The sequence below is a fragment of the Micropterus salmoides genome, unplaced genomic scaffold (genome assembly GCF_014851395.1).
Source record: "Micropterus salmoides isolate LMB-PRFRI ecotype aquatic unplaced genomic scaffold, ASM1485139v1 Ms_hic_scaffold_3, whole genome shotgun sequence".
Classification (NCBI taxonomy): Eukaryota; Metazoa; Chordata; class Actinopteri; order Centrarchiformes; family Centrarchidae; genus Micropterus; species Micropterus salmoides.
In genome coordinates, this window is record NW_024042261.1 from 23,993,121 (window position 1) to 24,014,177 (window position 21,057).

General features: G+C 39.1%; 1 protein-coding gene and 1 long non-coding RNA gene across 3 annotated transcripts in view; one reads left to right on the forward strand and one right to left on the reverse strand.

Moving 5' to 3' along the window:
- The window catches only part of LOC119883412 (Down syndrome cell adhesion molecule-like protein 1 homolog), a 100,273-nt gene extending 86,801 nt beyond the window's left edge, over positions 1 to 13,472 (forward strand). For both annotated transcript variants that reach the window (XM_038694044.1, XM_038694042.1), the window contains exons 23-35: positions 1,722 to 1,839; positions 2,071 to 2,234; positions 2,425 to 2,523; positions 3,932 to 4,120; positions 5,599 to 5,727; positions 5,872 to 6,030; positions 6,137 to 6,292; positions 6,483 to 6,513; positions 6,629 to 6,747; positions 6,883 to 7,035; positions 7,359 to 7,553; positions 7,725 to 8,033; positions 8,359 to 13,472. In XM_038694044.1, coding sequence (XP_038549972.1) covers positions 1,722 to 1,839; positions 2,071 to 2,234; positions 2,425 to 2,523; positions 3,932 to 4,120; positions 5,599 to 5,727; positions 5,872 to 6,030; positions 6,137 to 6,292; positions 6,483 to 6,513; positions 6,629 to 6,747; positions 6,883 to 7,035; positions 7,359 to 7,553; positions 7,725 to 8,033; positions 8,359 to 8,939 — 2,402 coding nt within the window. In that variant the 3' untranslated portion in view covers positions 8,940 to 13,472. The remainder of the gene's footprint in view (positions 1 to 1,721; positions 1,840 to 2,070; positions 2,235 to 2,424; positions 2,524 to 3,931; positions 4,121 to 5,598; positions 5,728 to 5,871; positions 6,031 to 6,136; positions 6,293 to 6,482; positions 6,514 to 6,628; positions 6,748 to 6,882; positions 7,036 to 7,358; positions 7,554 to 7,724; positions 8,034 to 8,358) is intronic.
- A 2,167-nt stretch (positions 13,473 to 15,639) lies between these two features.
- On the reverse strand, positions 15,640 to 16,598 carry LOC119883339. Its single transcript, XR_005440623.1, has 2 exons — positions 16,508 to 16,598; positions 15,640 to 16,315 (listed from the first exon to the last, which is right to left on the reverse strand). It is a non-coding gene; the product is annotated as an uncharacterized LOC119883339 (long non-coding RNA).
- Positions 16,599 to 21,057: the final 4,459 nt, after the last annotated feature.

A 21,057-nucleotide genomic window follows, 5' to 3' on the forward strand; every position in this document is an offset into this window, starting at 1 on the left:
AATAGTCTAGGTTAAAAATGGTTCAAATTTGGTTGAAAACTGACAGTTCCTTTGAGATTATTGAGTCTGGGTGGGTGTGGAGAAAGATGTTAACTTACCAGACCTCTGGAACCGGCGCCTCATCTCAGCTTCAAACTAACGGCTTGAGGCTACTATCCAAACACACCATAATCTCATACTGAACTGTCAGCAGTCCAATTGCATTGTGGGTAATGTAGGCGCCACGTTTGGACAATGAGGAGGAATTTGTGAAATAAAAAAAGACGATGTCTCTTGTTCTGTTGCATTGCAATTTCAACTTTCTTTTAACTTTCAATGATGTTATAGAAGCATAATGCTAAACCTGTGTAGTATTCTTTTAATTGACTGCTTTAAAATGTATTTTTGCACATTCAAATATTGTCACTGAAATTGATACACATTTATGTAGTCGTCAAAAATTATACTTTCCAATTTAGTCGGATTTGACCTGTGGATGGATGACACTACAGTGTCTCTCTGTGCTTCTGCCATCTCGCGCTATCTCACAAATTTTCACGACACTATCACTGTTAGAGTACTCCTCTTATTGACAATGTAATAAACTAAAAATACACATTTTTAAAGGATGATTTGCTCTACATCCCTCATCACGCTGTGAATCATGTGAATAATCTCCCTCTCACTCTTTCACTTGCTCTGTATAATCCTTCTCTGCACATTGTTTTCAACCTCCCCTCCCGTTAATGTGTGAATGCCTGTTTTGACTTCATGCAACAGAGCAGCTTGTGCTATTGATTTCCGAGTTCAGAGGGTATCAGATAAACTGGCCTGAAACAGGGAAATGATAAGAGGGCGAGCAAAAGGGAGGACAGCAGTTGGAGGAAAAAAAGAGAGAGAAAATGGCATGACCAGAACAGAGCTAACTAATACTCAAGACAATACAGAGGCAGAGTGTTTAAGAAAATGAAGAGGGCAGTTAAATCAATAGGCTTTGGATTAAAAGAGAATAAGGGAGTGAGAATGAATAGAGTGCACTTTCCACCATTTTATCCTTTTCTGTATCTATTCTTTCCTTTGACTGCTGGGTGCAAAGGTTTGCAAATGTATGTGTATGTGTGCACGCTCGTATGGGTGAGTGCGTCAGCTGATCGGCAGCTGTAAAAGGCAGTGTCCTCCAGGCTTGCCCACTCAATACTTCATTCAACCTTAACATAAGTGCACTAGAGCACTAGCATTAAGATGGCAGGCTTGAGAAAAGAAAGACAGACAGAGAGAGCAGGTGGGGAAGTGACAGAATAAGAGGGTTATGTGCCTTAATAGATGGATATTTTTTCATATCCTCTCTGCACATTCTTTATCCCTGTGTTATATCATTCATATGCTATTCTTTGCTGGACAATGTGACATTTAACACAGATTTCATTTCCACCATGTGTGAATCACAGTAAATACATTGCACAATCTCTACTGGTGAATCCTGTTTATTGAAAGAATCCCAAATGGAGAACAACCATCCCATTTCTTTATTGATTCCACACATTCTGAAACCTCTACTGCATTTGTTTATTGGGTTTGAAAATTGTTTATTTGACAATGGCAGGATGGACAGATTTTTTTGATATTAAAAAGACTATTGCCTTTCTTGTGTAAGTGTTAACGCCAATAGCTCAAATGGTCTTTGTTTCAATTCCTCTATTTCCATACACCTTTCAGTTTTTTTTCTTTTCATCCTCCACCAGCCCCTGCTAAGATCCTGTCATTTGGGGGTACAGTGACCACTCCTTGGATGAAGGAGGTGCGACTTCCCTGTAGCTCAGTAGGAGAACCTACACCTACTATAAAATGGACCAAAGACAGGTGAGGATCCTCCCCTGAAATGTTACGTACGAGTGTTCAGCGCTGCTGTGATACGTCTAAGAGTGAATTACTATTAGTAGTATCTGAATTGATTCAGTGTCATACGTTGTACATTAAATAGTACGCAGCTCTCTAAGACAAACCCAAATCATGACAATGCAAATGAATGGTAATCTCATGTATTTGGACAGTTTTGCAGCCTGCATGATTCTTTCTTTCTCGCTCTGTTAGTGAGGACACAGCCATCCCAGTGTCTCTAGATGGACAGCGTCTCATTCTGGCCAATGGGACACTGGTGCTGCGCTCTGTCAAAGCTGAAGATTCTGGTTACTACACCTGCACGGCCACTAACACGCTGGGCTTTGACACTATCATAGTTAACCTTTTAGTACAAGGTAGGAAACAGAGTTTGAATGCCTTTCAAGCTATTTTATTTTGTCGACTCAACTGTGACTTCACCTCACTTACTACCCACTACTTTTTACAGTGACAACAGTGATTTTTTTTTTTACCTACTCACAAAGAATCTGTAATATTTTAGTGCAGGTATTATTGAGCGGTTAACTCCTCGTGTCTGCTCCTCAGTCCCTCCAGACCAGCCCCGTCTAACCGTCTCCACCACCTCCACCTCCTCCATCACTCTGGCGTGGATACCAGGAGACAACGGAGGCAGCTCTATCAGAGGTATGCGGCCCTGCACAACAAAGCTGTCTTTCAGTCTGTCTTCCTGTATACTCACATCACACCTGTATGTCTAAAAGAATTTAGCTTGAGGTCATCAACTTGGGTTTTTACATAATATGTCACCTCTGATTTTAGTTTACCCTCTGTCTGTCTTTCCTTCTACTTTTACCTGGCACATTGTTAGTATACATACTGATCTTTAGTTTATTGATTTGCATGCTGGTTTTATGTTTCCCTCTTAATTATGTGTCTGTTTGATTATCTGATTGTTGCTGATTTCTGTGTGAAGATGGGCATGGTGTGAGTGCCTGAATGGGTACACATGGTTTCAATTCCTTTTTTTTGTTCAAGGTGTTTGTCAGTATAAGGGTGTTGCACCCAGAAAGAGGAATTAGGACAGTATTGTCCCACAAGTCATCACTAAAGAAATGGCTATGTCCAAAGTCAGCAGCAGAGAAAGACACTCATTTGCATGCAGTATGAGCAACAAAGCAGGAAGTAATATGGACTCTGACACAACCAGTATGTGTTGGGTGTGCAGTTTTGTTTTCCAAAAACGGTGGGCCACCAATCAGTATTTGCATACATCATACAGTGTCTCATATATCTGTGGAACATCGCTGTATATCTTGTGTGTATAGTAATATAATACCTGTCTGTCTGTGACGCCATCTGCACAAAGTTCCACATTAAGTATCTATTTAGTATTACTACTGCAGTGGTATATGCGGACTATTCCTTCTCACGTAATGTTAACATGTTTTCATGTTATGAGGGCTTTTTGTAGCTTTGATGTTATGTTCTAATAGTCTATTATTGTGCTGTTCTGTACTGTTCTCTCCGCTATCTTCTTATGTTTTGCTGTGTTCCATGAAGAGGGTGACTATAAAACTTATAAACAAACACTGCAGGATCTGCACGTTAACCCCTCTAATGTTTTGGTTTTCTAACGCACCATCTGTTAGAGAGAAGGAGAGGAGAAAAGTTGGTACATCGAGTACAAAGAAACACAGAGAGGGAGACATTCATATATACATAATTATTTATAGACAGAAGGAAAGACAGACAGAGATGGAGAATTAGATGTAATGTGTCTGAAAGTAGGAGGGAGTCGGCTCTCCAAGGCAGCTGATTATACGAACAGTCACCACATTGCATACCCTCATTTGCATAGATGCTTAGTCAGCACCATCCCAGTCTTGGGGTTTGTAGGTAACTAATGGCGGCATAGTCGGAGAGCATGAGAGAAGTATAGTCTGACAGTGCCATCTAGTGGACAATAGCGGTACCACTTTTAAAAGTTTAATAGGGTTAGTGCAACATCAGTTCTTCATTTTAACTCTAATGAAGAGAGAATTATGTAATAAAGCAAGAAAATAATTATTTGTATTCTCTTGTGTGTATGTAGGTTTTGTTCTGCAGTACTCTGTGGACAACACAGAGGAATGGAAAGATGTTTTCATCAGTTCTAGTGAGCGCTCCTTCAAATTGGATAACCTGCGTTGTGGCACCTGGTATAAAGTTAAGCTGGCTGCAAAGAACAGTGTTGGAGCCGGACGCATCAGTGAGATCATTGAGGCAAAGACCCACGGACGAGGTGAGATGCCTGGAATGGAGGATGACCTTGAGAATTAGTCGGGGTAGATGAAAAGCATAAAGAAAATACACTTTTCACAAAGGAGAAGAAGACATCTATTGCAGAATAGGTGTTGAGCAAAAATGCGAAGTCAAAGTGGCAAATGTTAAGACTGAAACATATCATAAAATTGGTCTCTGTGGTTCAGTCACAGATAGAGCATTAAACATATAGCCATGAAAAACGTGGTTACAGACTATTGTAATTGTAGCTACAATAAGGTTCCTGTCTGTACCTAGAGGACCAAACTTCACTTCTTTGTCCTCTTTCTTTTGTACTGTGATAAAAGATTTCTGGCCATTTTAGTCAGTGTATTAATAATATAATAATCTTTATTTAGAGCACTTTTCAAAAACAAGTTACAAAGTGCTTTAACATGTGCAAAGTAAATAAAACAGATAAAAAAAAAAATAATATATATATATATATATATATATATATATATATATATATATAAAAACAAGAAAAAACACTTAACAGACTAAAATACACGTTAAAAGTAAAAATAAAATAGAATATAAAATAATATAAAATAGAATAAAATAAAATCAGGAAAGGCTTTCCTATAAAAGTATGTTTTAAGAAGAGACTTAAAAGAGTACACTGACTCAGCCGCCCTGATTTCCTCGGGCAGGCTGTTCCAGAGCCTCGGGGCCCTGACTGCAAATCCTCTGTCCCCTTTAGTTTTCTTTCGAGACTCTGGAACAGACAAAAGACCTCTGCCCGAGGATCTCAAGGAACGTGCTGGTGCGTATGGGACTAAAAGGTCAGAGATATAACAGGGTGAAAGGCCATGAAGAGCTTTAAAAGTAATCAAAGGCAGTTTGGTCCAAAATTTTAGGTGGGTTTACGCAAGCAGTTTTAAAATAATCAGGGACACAACCAGTAGATAGGGAGCTGTTAAAAACAGAAATCAAATGGGGCCCGACAGAATCCATTAATCCATAAAGGCTTCATTCATTCAATAAAACTTTGTTGGTACTACACCAAGTGGGCTGAAAGACACTCTCATTTGTGATACTGTTTTTAAAAGCTCAGATAAGTCAATGGGATGAAACTGGTTAAAACTATCTTGTTGCGAGGGACCTCTGAGTAAGAGGCAGAGGGGGTAATAGAGGCTCTGATTGACACCACCTTATCAGTAAAATAAAATAAAAACTATTCACAATCATCATTGCATTCAGCTGAGGCACAAGGAGGGGCTGGGTTTATCAGTTGATCAACAGTTTTAAATAGAAATCTAGGATTGTGTTGATGTGTAGTAATGAGTTCAGAAAAGTGTGTTTTCACTGTTCAGTATTATTGCTGGGTCACATAGGCCTGCTTAAAGTATGTTGTCTTACAGTCCCCAGTTACCTGGTATATGGCACATCACATGTCATTTTTTAGTATTGTGAACAGACATAAACAAATACAATGTGGTTTTGCTTCATTTACAGAACCCCAGTTCAACAAAGATCAGCCGGTCTTTACCCATATTAACTCCAGCCACGCCCGCCTCAACCTGCAGGGTTGGGCCAGTGGAGGCTGTCCAATCAGCGCTGTCACACTGGAGTTTAGACCAAAAGGTAACCAAAAAGGAAAAATTATGACCCTTAGTTAAATCAAGGATGTGAAAAATATATTTCATTGTGAGTATTGAGGTACTTTTCTATCTTTTTATGGAAACCAATAAGGAAAGGCTCAACATTGTTTGTGTGCACTTGTTGCAGGGACATGGGCATGGCAGAATGTCCGTACCAATGCCACCACAGATGTGTTCCTGGCAGAGCTGCGTGAGGCAACCTGGTATGAGTTGAAGATGAAAGCCTGTAACAGCGCTGGCTGTGGAAACCAGAGCTCCCAATTTGCAACACTGGACTATGATGGCAGTGAGTAGAAGCCTCTCTGTGTTTTGTCTGTGACTTTGAATAAGAAATTATAATATTGTCGTGAAAGGGCAAGTATCTGATCTCTGCTCTTCATGGGTTTGTGCAGGCACAATTCCACCAATCAAATCCCCCCTGGAAAAGAATGACGATGTCAAGAAGCTGTTTTCTATTGGCTCTCCTGTGATCTTAGTCACTCTGGGTGTTGCGCTGCTCTTCATCATTCGCAAGAAACGCAAGGAAAAGAGACTGAAGAGACTAAGAGGTGAGAGAAGAAGTAAATGGACAGGAGACAAGTGGTAGGAAGGAATTGGCAAGAAGAGCAAAGCAGTCTTCCTGAAGCAGAAGCAGACATCAGAGAGAATCTTGAATAGAGTCTCTAGAGTAAAATTTTTTTTTTAAAGATTGATTTGTGTGTCAGGAAAAAAATGTATTCTCTTCTCTGCTCTCTCTAGATGCCAAAAGCCTGGCAGAGATGCTGATCAGGTAAGACTAAAATGATCACAAAATCTGTCTGAAATATTATTAAGTGTAACTTAATTTTTAAATTTATTTTCAAAACCATATATGTTTGTGTGTGTGCTTCTCTTATCTCATTCAGTAAAAACAACCGCAGCTTTGACACCCCAGTGAAGGGACCTCCTCAGGGCCCACGATTACACATTGACATACCCAGAGTGCAGCTGCTAATTGAGGACAAAGAAGGCATCAAGCAAATCGGTGAGAGTTGAATTGTTTTTGTCAAATGTACAATGAAAATTGGGAGACATTGAGATAGATAGATTAATTGTTGTCAGTTTTTTTTAACCTGCAATAGCTTTTTTTTTTATTTTTTATTCATTCTGTCTCTTATAGGTGAGGATAAAGCCACTATCCCTGTGACAGACACAGAGTTCAACCAAACTGGGAACCCTCAGAGCTTTTGCACAGGTGTGTCTGTCCATCACCCTGCCCTCATCCAGAACACCGGCCCTTTGATTGACATGTCAGACATCAGACCAGGAACCAGTAAGTGCTCTCTCTCTTCACTATCTATTTGAAGCGGTTGAAGTGTTGTGCAAATTTCTTTCCTACTATAAGGTACAGTACATATGTGGTGTAAGCATGAACTGTGTGAAATTCCTGCATTTCTGCTCAGTGTCTTGCCTTTATTTTTTGACCAAATGCCAGGAAAAATCATGAATGAATCTTAATTTTTACATATAACATTTTGTCCACACTGTGGACCAGAATGTGAAGATAAGCCTGTTTGTGTTTTGCTTTGTTTTTTGTAAATGCTTGACCATTCTCCTGGCTTTAAACAGCATTTCTTCATCTGCTTTTACCACCAGACCCAGTGTCAAGGAAGAGTGTTAAATCAGCACATAGCATCAGGAACCGCTACTCCAGTCAGTGGACTCTGACCAAGTGCCAGGCCTCCACGCCAGCCCGTACTCTCACCTCAGACTGGCGCACAGTTGGCTCCCAGCATGGCATCACTGTCACAGAGAGTGACAGCTACAGTGCCAGCCTCTCACAGGACACAGGTTGGCACATGGGTGAAATGACACTTACAGCCATTAACATGCACATATAAGTAAGGCTATTTTTCAAATGTGGAGTAGAGTGTGTTAAACCAGTGGGCTACACCTCAAAAAGATATTTGTAAAATTGGAGAAAATGTGCTTACCTTTTTTCCTTTCCTTTTTCTTCCATAGATAAAGGTCGCAACAGCATGGTGTCGACAGAGAGCGCCTCCTCCACCTACGAGGAGTTGGCAAGAGCATATGAGCATGCCAAGCTAGAGGAACACCTGCAGCATGCCAAATTTGAGATTACTGAGTGCTTTATTTCTGACAGCTCATCTGATCAGATGACCACAGGTACCAATGACAATGCAGACAGCATGACGTCCATGAGCACACCGTCAGAGCCCGGTATCTGCCGTTTCACTGCCTCGCCACCCAAGCCCCAGGACTATGATCGTGGCAAGAATGTAGCTGTGCCCATTCCACACCGCGCCAAGAGTGAGTGGTTGCTACATGAATGAATGATTTTTTTTATTACTTTTCACTTTGTATTTACATTTTAAAGTGGCTTTATTAAGTATAAAACAAGTTAGTTCAAAAGTTCAAATTGGATTATCAATACTGTACATCAGAAGCATACGCAGACTACATGCATCAAGTAACTGTGCTGTGTATGATGAATTTGATTTGATGCTTGTGTCAAAACAGCAAAATGAAGAAATAAGATTGCATAGCTGGAGAAAAGAGATAACAAAAAGCGAAGTAAAACAATTGTAAAATTTAAGGTGTAGCAGTCACATTAAATCAGACTTTTATCCTCCAGGTGACTACTGCAACCTACCCCTCTACATGAAGTCAGATCCCTTCTTCCGAAAGCAGTCGGAGCATCATGACCCATGTCCAGTGGTTCCACCACGTGAAGCCTCTATTCGTGGCCTGGCCCAGCGGGCATACCATACCCAGGGCCGTCATGTGACTATGGACTCAAAGCAGCAGGGCCTAAGTATGGGCCACTCTGGCCTGTCCAACCTCACTTCCTCTGGGGCTTCCTCAGGAGCAGCAGGAGGCGGTGGGAGTGGGAGTGGAGGGGCGTCTATTTGCTCTAGCAGCTCCACACTTCCCCAGAGGACTCTCACCATGCCCGGCTCCTCTGCCTCAGTGGCCCAGAGTGCAGCGGCAGCTGCTGCAGCTACAGCTGCGGCTGCTGGGGCATCATCATCCTCCGGTGGAGGTGGGGTAGCTGGGGCCACAGGAGGGACTCCTGGAGGTGCCTCCTCATCCTCCTCCAAGATGGGAGGATCCAGAGACTCTCTCCTGGAGAGCAGCTCCTCGGGTTTAGGCAGACTACAGAAGCAGAGGGATGGAGGGGCAGGGGCCTACTCCAAGTCATACACACTGGTGTAGCCTGCCATCACTGCGGCCTGTCACTGTAACTCTTAATAGAATGCTGATCAAGCCAGCGCTTGCCTGGAACCTCTATGGAAAAGTGGGGTTAGGAACATACATGTGCACAGATGACCCGTCAGTGCCTGCACTGTGCCAGGCTACAGGGGGCTGGTTGGGTTCCCATTGACACTACTATATGAAGGGGTCAGAGTTGGGTCTCCACAGCACAGGGGTTTGCCTTTCTTTCTGCCTGACTGCTTTCTATTATTATTGTGTCATCTTTATCTCTTATTTCATCACCCTGGAAATCACTTGCCAAAACACAAATGATTTATCTGTTCACTTCATATTTTCATTTTTGGGTAAGGACACAGTACTTATGCACAAAATGGCTTTCCATGTGCACTGTCTTGTTTTCTGGATCAAGACAGTCGTAGAATGAATCAGGTTGCTGAATCAGTTTTAAACATGTTACTTTTCTGGTCTCTGATGGAAGAAGAGCTCATATCACAGCATTGTGCCATGGCAGGATGCTTTTATTGTATGCATAAACCACCAACCGTGGTGTTACTCCTGCTCTGAGAGGTTACTCCATAATGGAATTCATACATTATAGGCAATGGAAGGACTGTCATCTCAATACCAGTTTTGAGATATGGAGAATTTTCTTATACATGCAATGGATGACACAGCATAGTGGTCTTAATTGATGCTTTTATAAAACAGACTCAAAGCAGAGGAGATAAAAAATGTCAAGCATCATCAAGTGAAAGATGAATCTAAACCTTTTTTCCCCCATCAGTTTTCTGTTTATATTCTGATGATGGAAATGTAATCTCATGTGCACTAAGAAAAAGTTAGAATGGATCCAAGTAACAGAAACCTTCACAAGCCTGCGTGTGTGTGCGTGTGGGTGTATATGTGTAAATATATATATGTATACATGTGGCAGGCACACACCAACAGTGGACCTTTTTGAAATCAATCTGTATGCTGACCTCTCGGGCAGATGTCTGTGTCAAAACTGAACCTCCCTACTGTTGATTTTGTACCCGTGAAAGGGGATTTGGGGACAGTAACGATGATGATGCTGACGATGTAACACTATGATCTTAATTTGGTCCAGCATTTTTGAACTTTGTTTTGTTAAGTGTGATAGCATTGCTTAGGAAATGAGAAATACTGAAGAGGAAGTGGGTTCAAAAGAGCAATTACAGAGGATAAGAAAGAGCTTCCTTTTATTCTCTCTTTGCCTCCCTCAGAACAAAGAACGAAGAGACCCTTTTATGATTTATCATGGCTCCACAATGCCATTATTCCTTGTTTAACTCTTTTTACCTGTACCCACTTTATCCCTTTCAATCCTTCTCCACCTTCACTTCTACCCACCCAGTCCCCCATCATATCCATACAGTGTCACTGTGACCTACTGCTAGCACACTGGCTAGTCAAAAAGACAGAGAGAAGAGGTCTAATATGCACAGACAGGCAGAAATGCTATTTGATGTTCAATGACAACTTGGATTGAGAGACGCGTTGCAAACATACAGTAAATGTATTGAGGTGTATACAAGAAAAATCAAATTTGTATGAAATGACCTTGAATCTATGAATGGACAATGACTTTGAGATTATAGACAGAGATCAAGTGTTGATAGAATTTGCAGTTGGGTTAGGGAAACAAGGAGGGGCTTACACAGCAGAGAGATACAATTTTTTCTTAAAAAATAAGTGGTCTTCAGAACTAAAAGATGTATTTTCAAGTCCCTTCACCTCACTGAAATTAATTTTAGCTTCATGCATGGTACTGTATGTGTTAACTTAAAGTTTATTTCCCCCCCCATTTCTTCTCCCAAAGCTTAATCCCATAACAAAGATCGTTCCAAAAAAAGAGTTGCTCCAAATGTTTTGCAATGGTAAAACGTAACATCAGGGCTCTCACAATAGAAAAAAGAAAAAGATATGATATATGTTTGTTTTCAAAAGTATGTACATATATATTTCTATTCAAATATATAGCAAATATATGAATATTGAAAAAAGCAGAGAAATATTAAAGCCGTTCTAATTGAAAATATATATAAAAGATCACAAGACAATCGCTCAGAGTGAAAAACTGCAAGAAGGAAGGAAGAAAAAAAAAGAGGGAAGCTTAAACGGGTAGCACAACCATGGATGGGAGATCTTGGAGAGAAAGGAAGTGGTGTGAAAGAAAGTTAAATGGTGAAACTGAGGTTTCAGGAATGATACAGTGACCCCTTGTGATTTTGTAAATGTTCCAGCTGCAGCGCCTGTGCAGCAGGTAGCAGCCGAAAGGACAAGCACAGTAAAGTTAAATTATAGTGTGAGATTGTGTCGCTGGTTAACTGTGGTCTATGGCTCAGTGCAGAAAGTGTGGTGTTGAAAAAGCAAACAAACAGTAACAAAGACAGCCTATTCAGTAAGTGAGCCTATTGTAATATGTTGTATTGTACCTTCCAAAGGTGTGTTCACAGACTCAATGCCATTACCTGACTATAATTAATGAAGACAAACAGATGAACAAGTATTTCTGTTTCTTATCTGTCATTGCGAGTCCTCCCCAAACTCTGGGACTGCAGGCCAATAAACATACCAGTACAAATTATAACTGTTCATAAATGTATTCATGTTCCCTTTTATTTAAAAAATAGACAGGAGAGAATTTCCATTGTTAATGGTTATGATGCCTTTAATTTTGGCCATTATGTTTCAAGTTGTGCAAATACTTGTTTTCAGAAAGACAAGAGTTTGGGAATATCGCAGGTCTGTTTTAGCAACCGCAAACAGAGGCTCCCTTACTCCAGTTGTATGGATAATGGATGGAGTGATGAAATAAACTCCTGTCCAACCTGCTTTCCCCAGTTCTTGAGTGAAGTTGTCTCTACTGTAAAACACTGATCTGCTGTCAGTTTATGTAATGTATACCTTTAAGAAAAAATTCCACCCTCTCATACTTTTACAGTGTTACTGAAAATATCAATTTACTTGCTTTTATTGCCGAGAGTTAGATGAGAAGATCAACACCACTCCCATATCTGTCTGGTAAAAACATTACGTTCTGTACAAAAGCCAAAGTATAAAAACCACAAGTTATGGTTTTACAGAGGTTATGCGCTGGGCTATTTCTCGGCCAGAAGCATAACCACCTGAAGTCTTATCCTCATCCACAGCAGTCTTGTCATTTTTACAATTTATTTTTTTCCTATGGATTAAACAAACGAACCATAATGTGTTAATTAGTGAGATTTTGTGGTGCTGGTAGGTGGATTTTCTTACCTTCTAGCAGGCCTTTTATCTAATTCTTGGCAATGTAGAAATTAAGAGTATTTCTTATTCCTTTAATGTATTTCAGAAGATGTCTTTTTTTTTATTGAAATGTAATTTTTGTTCTGTATTCTGTCGCACAAAGCTTGACTTATGTGAAGTACACTGTACTGCAGAAGTACTGTGGTGAGTGATTCAGGACTTTGAATGATCCTGAATTCTGGACTTTTTATTAAATTAATATTAATATTAAAAAAGTATATTCTGCCGAAATCATAACCGGTTGTATTAAAGCTTCAATTGACTAGTGGCTTTCAAGGCCAATCGTAAACCATACTGTACATCAATGTTTTACAGTAAATTCTCAGTGAACTTGGCAAGCTGCAAATTTCTTGGCAGCTGCTTGTCTTAACATTTGACAAGATAGCTGCATTGTTTAAATGAGTAATGAGTGATTTAGGGTGGAATTTTCCTTAAAATATAACATCGTTTTTCAAAGTGACTCAGGCTGTGTTCATAAGGCCAACTTCACGCACGCTACTTCCCCAACCTTTTCCACATCTGCTCAACCAATCAGATCTTCCCCTCCCACTGTACCCCTTGCCCACCTATGAATCATAATTTCTACTCCATAATAGACGATTTGTGTACATAGAAAAGTGTTTTGTATAAATGAGTACTATTTTCGACATCTTCACTAGAAACCAGGGCACAATGTAAACTTTGAACTGAAGTTATTGTAATGAAACAGAAGAGGACTTAATGAAAAATTATAGAATTATACAAACACTGCTTTATGTTGATTTATGGACCAGTTAAAACATGTCAGAGTGAACCATGCATAGTTAACAATATTGATTTATTCTTCTACAGGACATTTGGTTACATTGTCTCCTTTTTTATTTATTTTTTGTTATTTGTTAAAAATTGTTTTTGTTTCTTTCTTTTTTTTACTTCACAGGTTGCTTGATTTAGGGTTTGCCTTTTTTTTTTATCCACTTTTTGGGGGGAGGACAGCAGCATTGCATGCTCTGAAAATTTTGCTGGTTCTAAAAGAAAATGGGAAATGGTGAATTGAACAATTTAAAAGGGGGGTTAATTAAAACATTTTAAAATGCAGAGGTTGTTCCTTAAACTTTTATGGGGAAATGTTGCTTCAATTTGCAATTGCTTGTGTTTAACTCTACATTTTCTTTTCTATGAAAACAAACAAAAACAGAAAAAGAGTACTCAACACCTTGTGCAATAAAGCTATCTTTTTATGAACTGTGATGACATTATTCATTCTTTCGCAACCATAGATTTATGATGGATGGTTTTTGTAGTATCCAGTTTTTTACTGTAATTAGAACATGGTAAAGACATGACTGATTTGTTTGTGAAAGAGTTTGTCTTATTTGTCCCTTTGGATTTAAACGTGATCCACAGAACTGTGTGGAGGTTTTATAGGGACTATTTCTTCAGGCAGAAAGTAGTTCAAATTTCAGAGTAATGGGGACACTGGTTCTGGAGACTTTGATTGAATGTTTAAATGTACTTTTTCAATATTGTGAGCATCACAAAAGACATTTTCTTCAACTCTATTGGATTAAGGTAGAGGTAGTAATAATTGTTATCTCAAAACCTAGAAAAGGTGTCTGCATGCGACGGCCACAGGTTAGGGAGAATCATTTTTTTAATTGAAATTTGAGTGACCCAGCTCTTTGATGTGGACTTTTATTACATGTCAAATAATTGAGTCCTCACCTGAATTATCCTGAATGTCTCCATAGATCCTGCTTGTTAGTAATACAACAAAATGTAGTAATTTCAGAAGCTACTTGTGGGTGTAAATCAACATTTAATTTGTTTTCAGACCCCTAATAATAATGACATGAATGAATACAGACAAATAATATAACCATGAAATTCTAAAATAATCCAATACATTTTTAAAACTCAGTTCAGCTATTTATTATGAAATGGGTTTCATTTTTTTTTTTTTGATTATTGCAGGTCGCAATTTTTTTCCAGTGACCACTTTATTTCATAATGCCACTTTTCATTATGAAGTCTTTGTCAATCAATCAAGAGAAAGCAGAGCTTTGTTCCGGATAAGTGGACAGCCAATTATTGTTATTATTTTGATTCTTTCACTAAATTTCACAGCTATATTACAGATTACATTACATTTAGCTTTTATTCAAAGCGACTTACAATTGCTATACATGTCACACGCCTCTGGAGCAACTAGGGGTTAATGTGTCTTATCCGTTGCGCCATCACCACCCCTATATATATTATTCATTTATTACAGTTTTTCTCCATTGCTGAAACACTATTAGCAGGCTCCTTTTTTCAAAAAGCACAACCATTTCCCTAAACTCTACACACAAATCCCTTCATTTCTCATTGCCTACACCATGTGGTCATTGAGAAAGCACTGACATTCAATATTGTCCACTCAATCAGCACAGGTTGAGTTCAATTAGCACACAGCTACCCAGGTGGAAACACAAACAGTCATAATTGATAACACACCAATCAGAAGCTTCAATAGATATATAAAAGGGCCAGAGTCAGTACATTCAGTTTTGGAACAATGGCTAGAGGACACCAGAGAGGAGGCGGAGGAGGAGAAGGAGTAAGAGGTGAAGGAAGAGGAGGAGTTGGAGGAGGAGATGGGATAGGAGGCAGATGAGGAGGTGGAGGAGGCGGAGTAGGTAGAGTAGGAAGGAAGAGGAGGTGGAGAATAAGAATCTCTGGACTGTCCCAGACCAAAGACAGGACGCTGGGGCAGAGTAATTTGTTGTTTGGTATGTTGTACTGTACAGTACACTAACGAATACCAAAATGTTCAAATTTTTACATTTGTTATTTCTTTTGTGTTCATCATGTAAAAAGGTTTTTGAGGGGGAGAACCACACCCAACATTACTAATAACCAGTTTTTGTTGTATTGTTTTGAATTTATCTCATCAGTGTGTAAGACTGTGTTGTAGTGTGTGTTTTTGAGGGCTTGTGTGTCATGTCTGAGTTTGGTTTTTCAGCAAGATTGAAGGTTTTGAGTGGAGAGCTTCATTTTGACCAGAAAATTGGATATAGAATTGGGTGAGAAGCTGTGGATTTGTGTTTAGAGAGAAAAAGAGGCATAATTTCAAGAAATGTGTCTGAGCATTCGAGAAAAACTGTTATTAAACCCACAATAATTATTAAGTAAGTCTGGGTTTATTCACGTGATAATTCAATGCCATGTCTATTTATTTATTCTGAACACATGATGTCTCCATACAGCCCCTTAAAATACAAATTTATTCTTTAAAATGCATGGGGGCTTTTAAGGGTACTATTGTATTATAGATGAACCAGCTGAAAATGTAGCTCATCCATAATATTATTCATAACCTGATCAAAACACTAGAGGGCATTATGCTGCCATGAAATACAACACAGGCTTACAGAGGAGTTTATTGAAATACTGTAGGTTGGTAACATTTTTACATGTTTTTGAAAGATCCACAATGTTGACAAATTATTAGTTTCCCCCCATATTTATATACGCAAAACACATATAAATTACATCATACTCAAAGCCACTCACGCACCCAGTCCCTCCCAGCACATCAAAACTAATCACTCATTCAGATGTACAGTATTTTAACATGTATTTTTCACTTAGACTTTTAAATAGAATATTAGAAGCTATTTGAGATGTGAGCTATTACTGTATCGTGTTTATAATGTGTCACTAATCTAGGATCAAGTATTATTTATCATACAGTTTAAATGTATATACATTTGCATATGAGTATATGCATTTGTGTGTATCATTACAGAGTTCATCCGTCCTTTGGTGAATCCACATCGTTCCACCTGCTTCCTGTTTTCTCTCAGGCTTGCAGCACCAGCACCAGCATCCCTCTTCCCGGTCCATCTACTTGCCATTCTTGTGTTTCTTCTGTTGGAACTTCCTGAAATGGGTCTGGATGGTGGCAGCGGCCTTCTCAACTTCAACAGGGCTGAGTGGAGGAACAGGTGTGGTGCACGTCCCATTGCTGGCATTGGAGTCTGAGCACGACAGGACACATGGGATAGCCAGAGAGGCAGTAGCAATAGCCATGGAGACATAGTCTGTAGCAATGATTAAGTTCAAACACATGGTTTACTTATTGCCTTGATTCAAGCGGGCTATTTTTCTGATTAACAGTTGAGACAGTTGGATTGGACACTTGATTTGAATCAAACCCTAGTGGTAACTTTAAGATGACAATTATCACGGCAGAAAAATAGCCTGCATTTAGTTGAATTAACAGTATCACTTACTCTTTCTATACACGCCTATGCTGTTCCTCCTGAAGCCATCAAACTGTAAATTAAACAGAATAGCTGTGCGTTAGAAGACACTCACTTTTTTTCCTTTGCGCGTCACAAAGGAGAAAAACAGGAAGCATCAATTGTGAGAATGCGATATCAGTCAACTATAAACATTATCAGTGTTACAATCTTATCTGAAATGTTGTTCACATACCACTGATGCACAAAAATCAGACAAACATGCAAACAGATAACCAAGCAGGATGTTTGGCTACATTCTTCTGAATCTCAACTGTACAAAATGTGCAGTACTTGTGTGACGAATGTGCAATATACATGTGTGACTGCACCTGTATGTGTCCTTTCTATCTACTGTTAGGGAAATGACCTCAAACACAAATCCCCTTGATTGGGATTACAGCTCAAGCAGAGCAGCGGCAGGGAAGACAGAGGCTGAGGACTGGACCAGTTTAGCCTGCTTACCATTTTTTGGATGTGTGCCTGCATTTAGTCCCCCACACAATGGCCCCATGACCTCATCACTAAGGAGAATTTAAACTGGGGCCTGTCTAATACACAGAATGTCTTTCTACACCTCTGCCTCTGTTTTGTTAACTCCCTTGCTTCGTGTTGCATTTGTTGTGGGCTTATGCGTTCTTTTGCTTTCTCGTTTCAGCACCTGTGCCCTCGGTTAACCACCAACGTTCCTCTTCCTGCAGTCCAGCTCTTTGCCTCTGTTTGTCTTTTTATTTGCCAGCTTCATATTTATAAAAGTCTAGGTCAGAAGGAACCTTCAAACCAGTTACCTCAAACTAAGAAAAAGGCACAAAAAATCCACAGACAGATGAACTACAGTTTGTTATGCGTAAGGCATCAGAGGTGTGCACTTTGGACTGAAATGAAATGGGCTTCTTGATTCAGGAATCAATAGTGAAAGCCTGAGGAATAGCTAAATAACTGTGAAATTGTGGACAGTGTTGCCAGTAGTCTCTGTACAAGGATTTATTGATTCGGTGAGGGCCAAAAGGTCATTCTTGAACTGAATCTGATGCAAAACCCTACTTTATTTTATGGTATTATTTAGCTGGTGATGTTTGAGTGTAGAGGCACCAAAAGTCATCTTAGTCTTGTAAATTAAATTCCTCTATTTTCCTTTGCTGTCCTCCTCTGAGACACTATACGCAAACATAAGACACGTGACTAAGCTTATATGCTTACATGCTGAGTTGAGCTTGGTTGCTGACCTTTCCACATGCTCCGTCTCGCCATTAGATCACAGAAGATTAGAAAAGCTAATTTATGATGAAAAATTCCAGCCACATAGCAGCATCCAAATAGCAGAAAAAGTTTATTTTTCTTCACAAACTACTATCAATGTTTCTGTGAAAAATGAAATCCACAGAGGAGCAGTCCAGAGTGTATGTGTCATGTGCCGAATGAATGTGCAGCATATTAGCTGTAAGGAATCAATTGCTTTGGTGCGTCAGCATGGCAATGTGTGTGACAGCAACCATACAGAAGTTCAGATCTCTTTACAACTAACCTCATCAACTTTGCTGCTCCTCCGACTGTGTGACACTGAGTGAACCTGCCAAGGCAAAGGCTGAGACACCATGTAAGGCAAAGGGTCCTGTTGCCGTGCAAAACGTACCCCTATCTGAAAGGGAAAAAAGGAGTCTAGGTAAGAGGTGGCACTGTGTGTGTCGAAGGCTGAAACATAAGCAACCTCATCACTCACTTTTACAGTTGAAGGCCCATTTTTTTGAATATCTTTCCCACAGGTCTCAGGATTAATTATAAAATAAATGTGAAAAACATTACTTTTTCGGACAGCTTGGCCCACTTTGGCCCATGTTTTTCAGTGGTACATGGCTTTGCACTGCTGAATTTGCTAACATTTTGACACTTTTTTTAGATAATAAGTGGACAGGAATGCTGCACATTAAAAGTTTGGTTTAACATCACATTAATATCATTTGGATGCTGTCGATATAAGTCTAATTATAATTTGACTTTGACAGCCTGTTTTAACATCACCCTAATCACATTCTGATGCTGTGTACATAAACCTGATTTATATTTGACATTGACACCCTGGTGGGTGAGAATACAATGTTATGGTTGCAGCAAAAACACAGTGCACTTTACCCACAAATGTATTCCTTCTAATATGGAAATATTCCTCATATTTGTTAATACAAATATACACAATATTTTAATATTGAAGACAGTTTAAAACAACCAGAATATTAGCATAACACATTTAATACATGTTAAAACTAATCTCCCATAATTATAATGAACTGAATTTCTATTTCTATTCTTATTTGTATTCAGTCTATCATTCTAATCATCTTACCGATTCTACGACTCTGACCATCACATACATGGCTGTTAGCATGGTGATCAACATCTTGACCACTATTCCTTGAGCGTCTCCTTAATGTTTTCTTCGATTTTCAATTACTTTCCTCAGTCCTGCTGGAGAAAAGATCCACACAGGAACAGATCTGAACAATCAGGAGTGCAACATGGGGCTGCTCAGTGGAAGGGCAATTGAACGCGCAGTGTTGTGAATGTCCACTCACACAGGTACACAGACACAAACATGCGCACACACTCCATTCTCACAGTCTGTGACACACGAAGGTAAGACTGCTAAAGAGCTTTGCAGGACAGAAATAGAGAAGCCGTAAATCTTTCCTCTGCACAACACTTATCCTCCCAGACCAGGTTTTATTCAGACATGTAGGATTAAAAAAAGAATACTTCTCACTGATCATTTTATTTGCATATCATTTTATCTTCCTTTTATTTCATTTTTGCGTGCCAATTATACAAGCTCATGTGTTACACTGGTGTGACTCAGGGTGAACCTGTTTGACATTTTTGACATAGGTACCACTTTCTAATGAGGCACCTTTATGACGTGTTTATATGTTGTAACTACTGAATTTTATAATGGTTATTAAATGAATTACTCATCCTGTACCAATAAGTAATAAGATGCGGTTAAAATGTTAGTAAGCCATCCTCCACAAAACTCCACAAACCTTTTCCATAAGATGGTCATTCTGTGCAATAAATCAAAGGGAGTTTTCACAACCTGGCAACCCAAAAGTTGCTCTCATTAATGGCCATTCATGACAGCTTTATGTTTCACAACAAGCCTCTTATGAATGGTGGTTTATTAGAAAGTGGTACCAACATGAACAATTAGGTTAATGTAGTGTAGATAAATAAATGATGCCCACTTACTTTCAATAAGATTCAAGATAAAGTTGGCTGATGATGCTTGTAGATAAAAACAAAAAGTATAAATCGGATTAAATAAATTAAATTAAATACTTTTTAAATTAAACTCAAAATAATTGTTAAAAACATAAACTGCTAATCTCATCTGAAAATTTTAATTATGCTGTCTATATGCACTTTAATTTTTATTGCAACTTTCAGCTCTAAACAGAACTTCATGAACATCCATACAACACATCACCAAACAATACAACACTGAACAAAGACAACACAAACAGTTGTCAGAGGCAGTTCAGACATGTATACAATCTCAATCTCAGTTATTCGTTAACTTAACATTTCAGTTGATTGTTGGCATCATGTTTCTTTTCAAAGATACCACCTTTAATCTGAAACCATTATTCTTTCCCAGGAGAATGCAGTATCTGTTCTTTGTACAGTCCCCTTTTAGTTCCCTTGGTACATCACAGCACAGTTGTTTGGAACAACATATCCCATAATGTCTTTTAAAAAATTGCATTTACATTATTCCAGTAAGGCTTTAGTTTACTGCAGCTCCAGAAAACAGGGGTATAGTAGGCATCCAGATTGCCACAGAGCCTCCGAAATTGCTCTGAAGCTGCTGCATATGCGACCCAGCTCAATACAATTCTTTCCCTCTTGTGTTTATATTCCCTAATTATCTTGTATTTGCACTTTCTACATATTTTGATTTGATCTGATATTGGGAAAATATAATAAGAAGGAGAGAAGGGTGAAAACTGGGAAAGACAGTTTGAATCCACCTGTATTTACAAAATGGAAAACCATATTTTTTTGCAGCAAACGTGTCTGAGTTAAATCTTTTTCTCTACCTGAAATACATATAATTACATAAATGTTTTTAGCAAATCATGGCATTTTGTAGGGTCATAGAAATGTTAGATTTTGGCTGGCTGTGAACCAAACTCTTTTGGGATTATAAAGTTGAAGTTGAAGTACAGGATATTGTATTTAGATAAGGACTCTTATTTACTGAGATTGTGCTCTCTGCAAGTAGTATGCCAGGTATGTATTTGTAATAACCAGATATCTGAGAGATCACACATGACCAGGGTTTTGTGCGTCATTGTGTGGAGCCTCACCTCTGACACTTGCAGACCAATGATAATCTTTTGGGCAGGTGTCTGCCACCAGGCCCTGCACTATAGACAGACACGGTCTGCTGTTATCTGAATATCAAGCCTGTCATGTAAAGAAGTTTTACGAAATCACTTATTTCACTTGTTTACATGTTCCTTGATATGTGATCAGTGTGTGTGTGC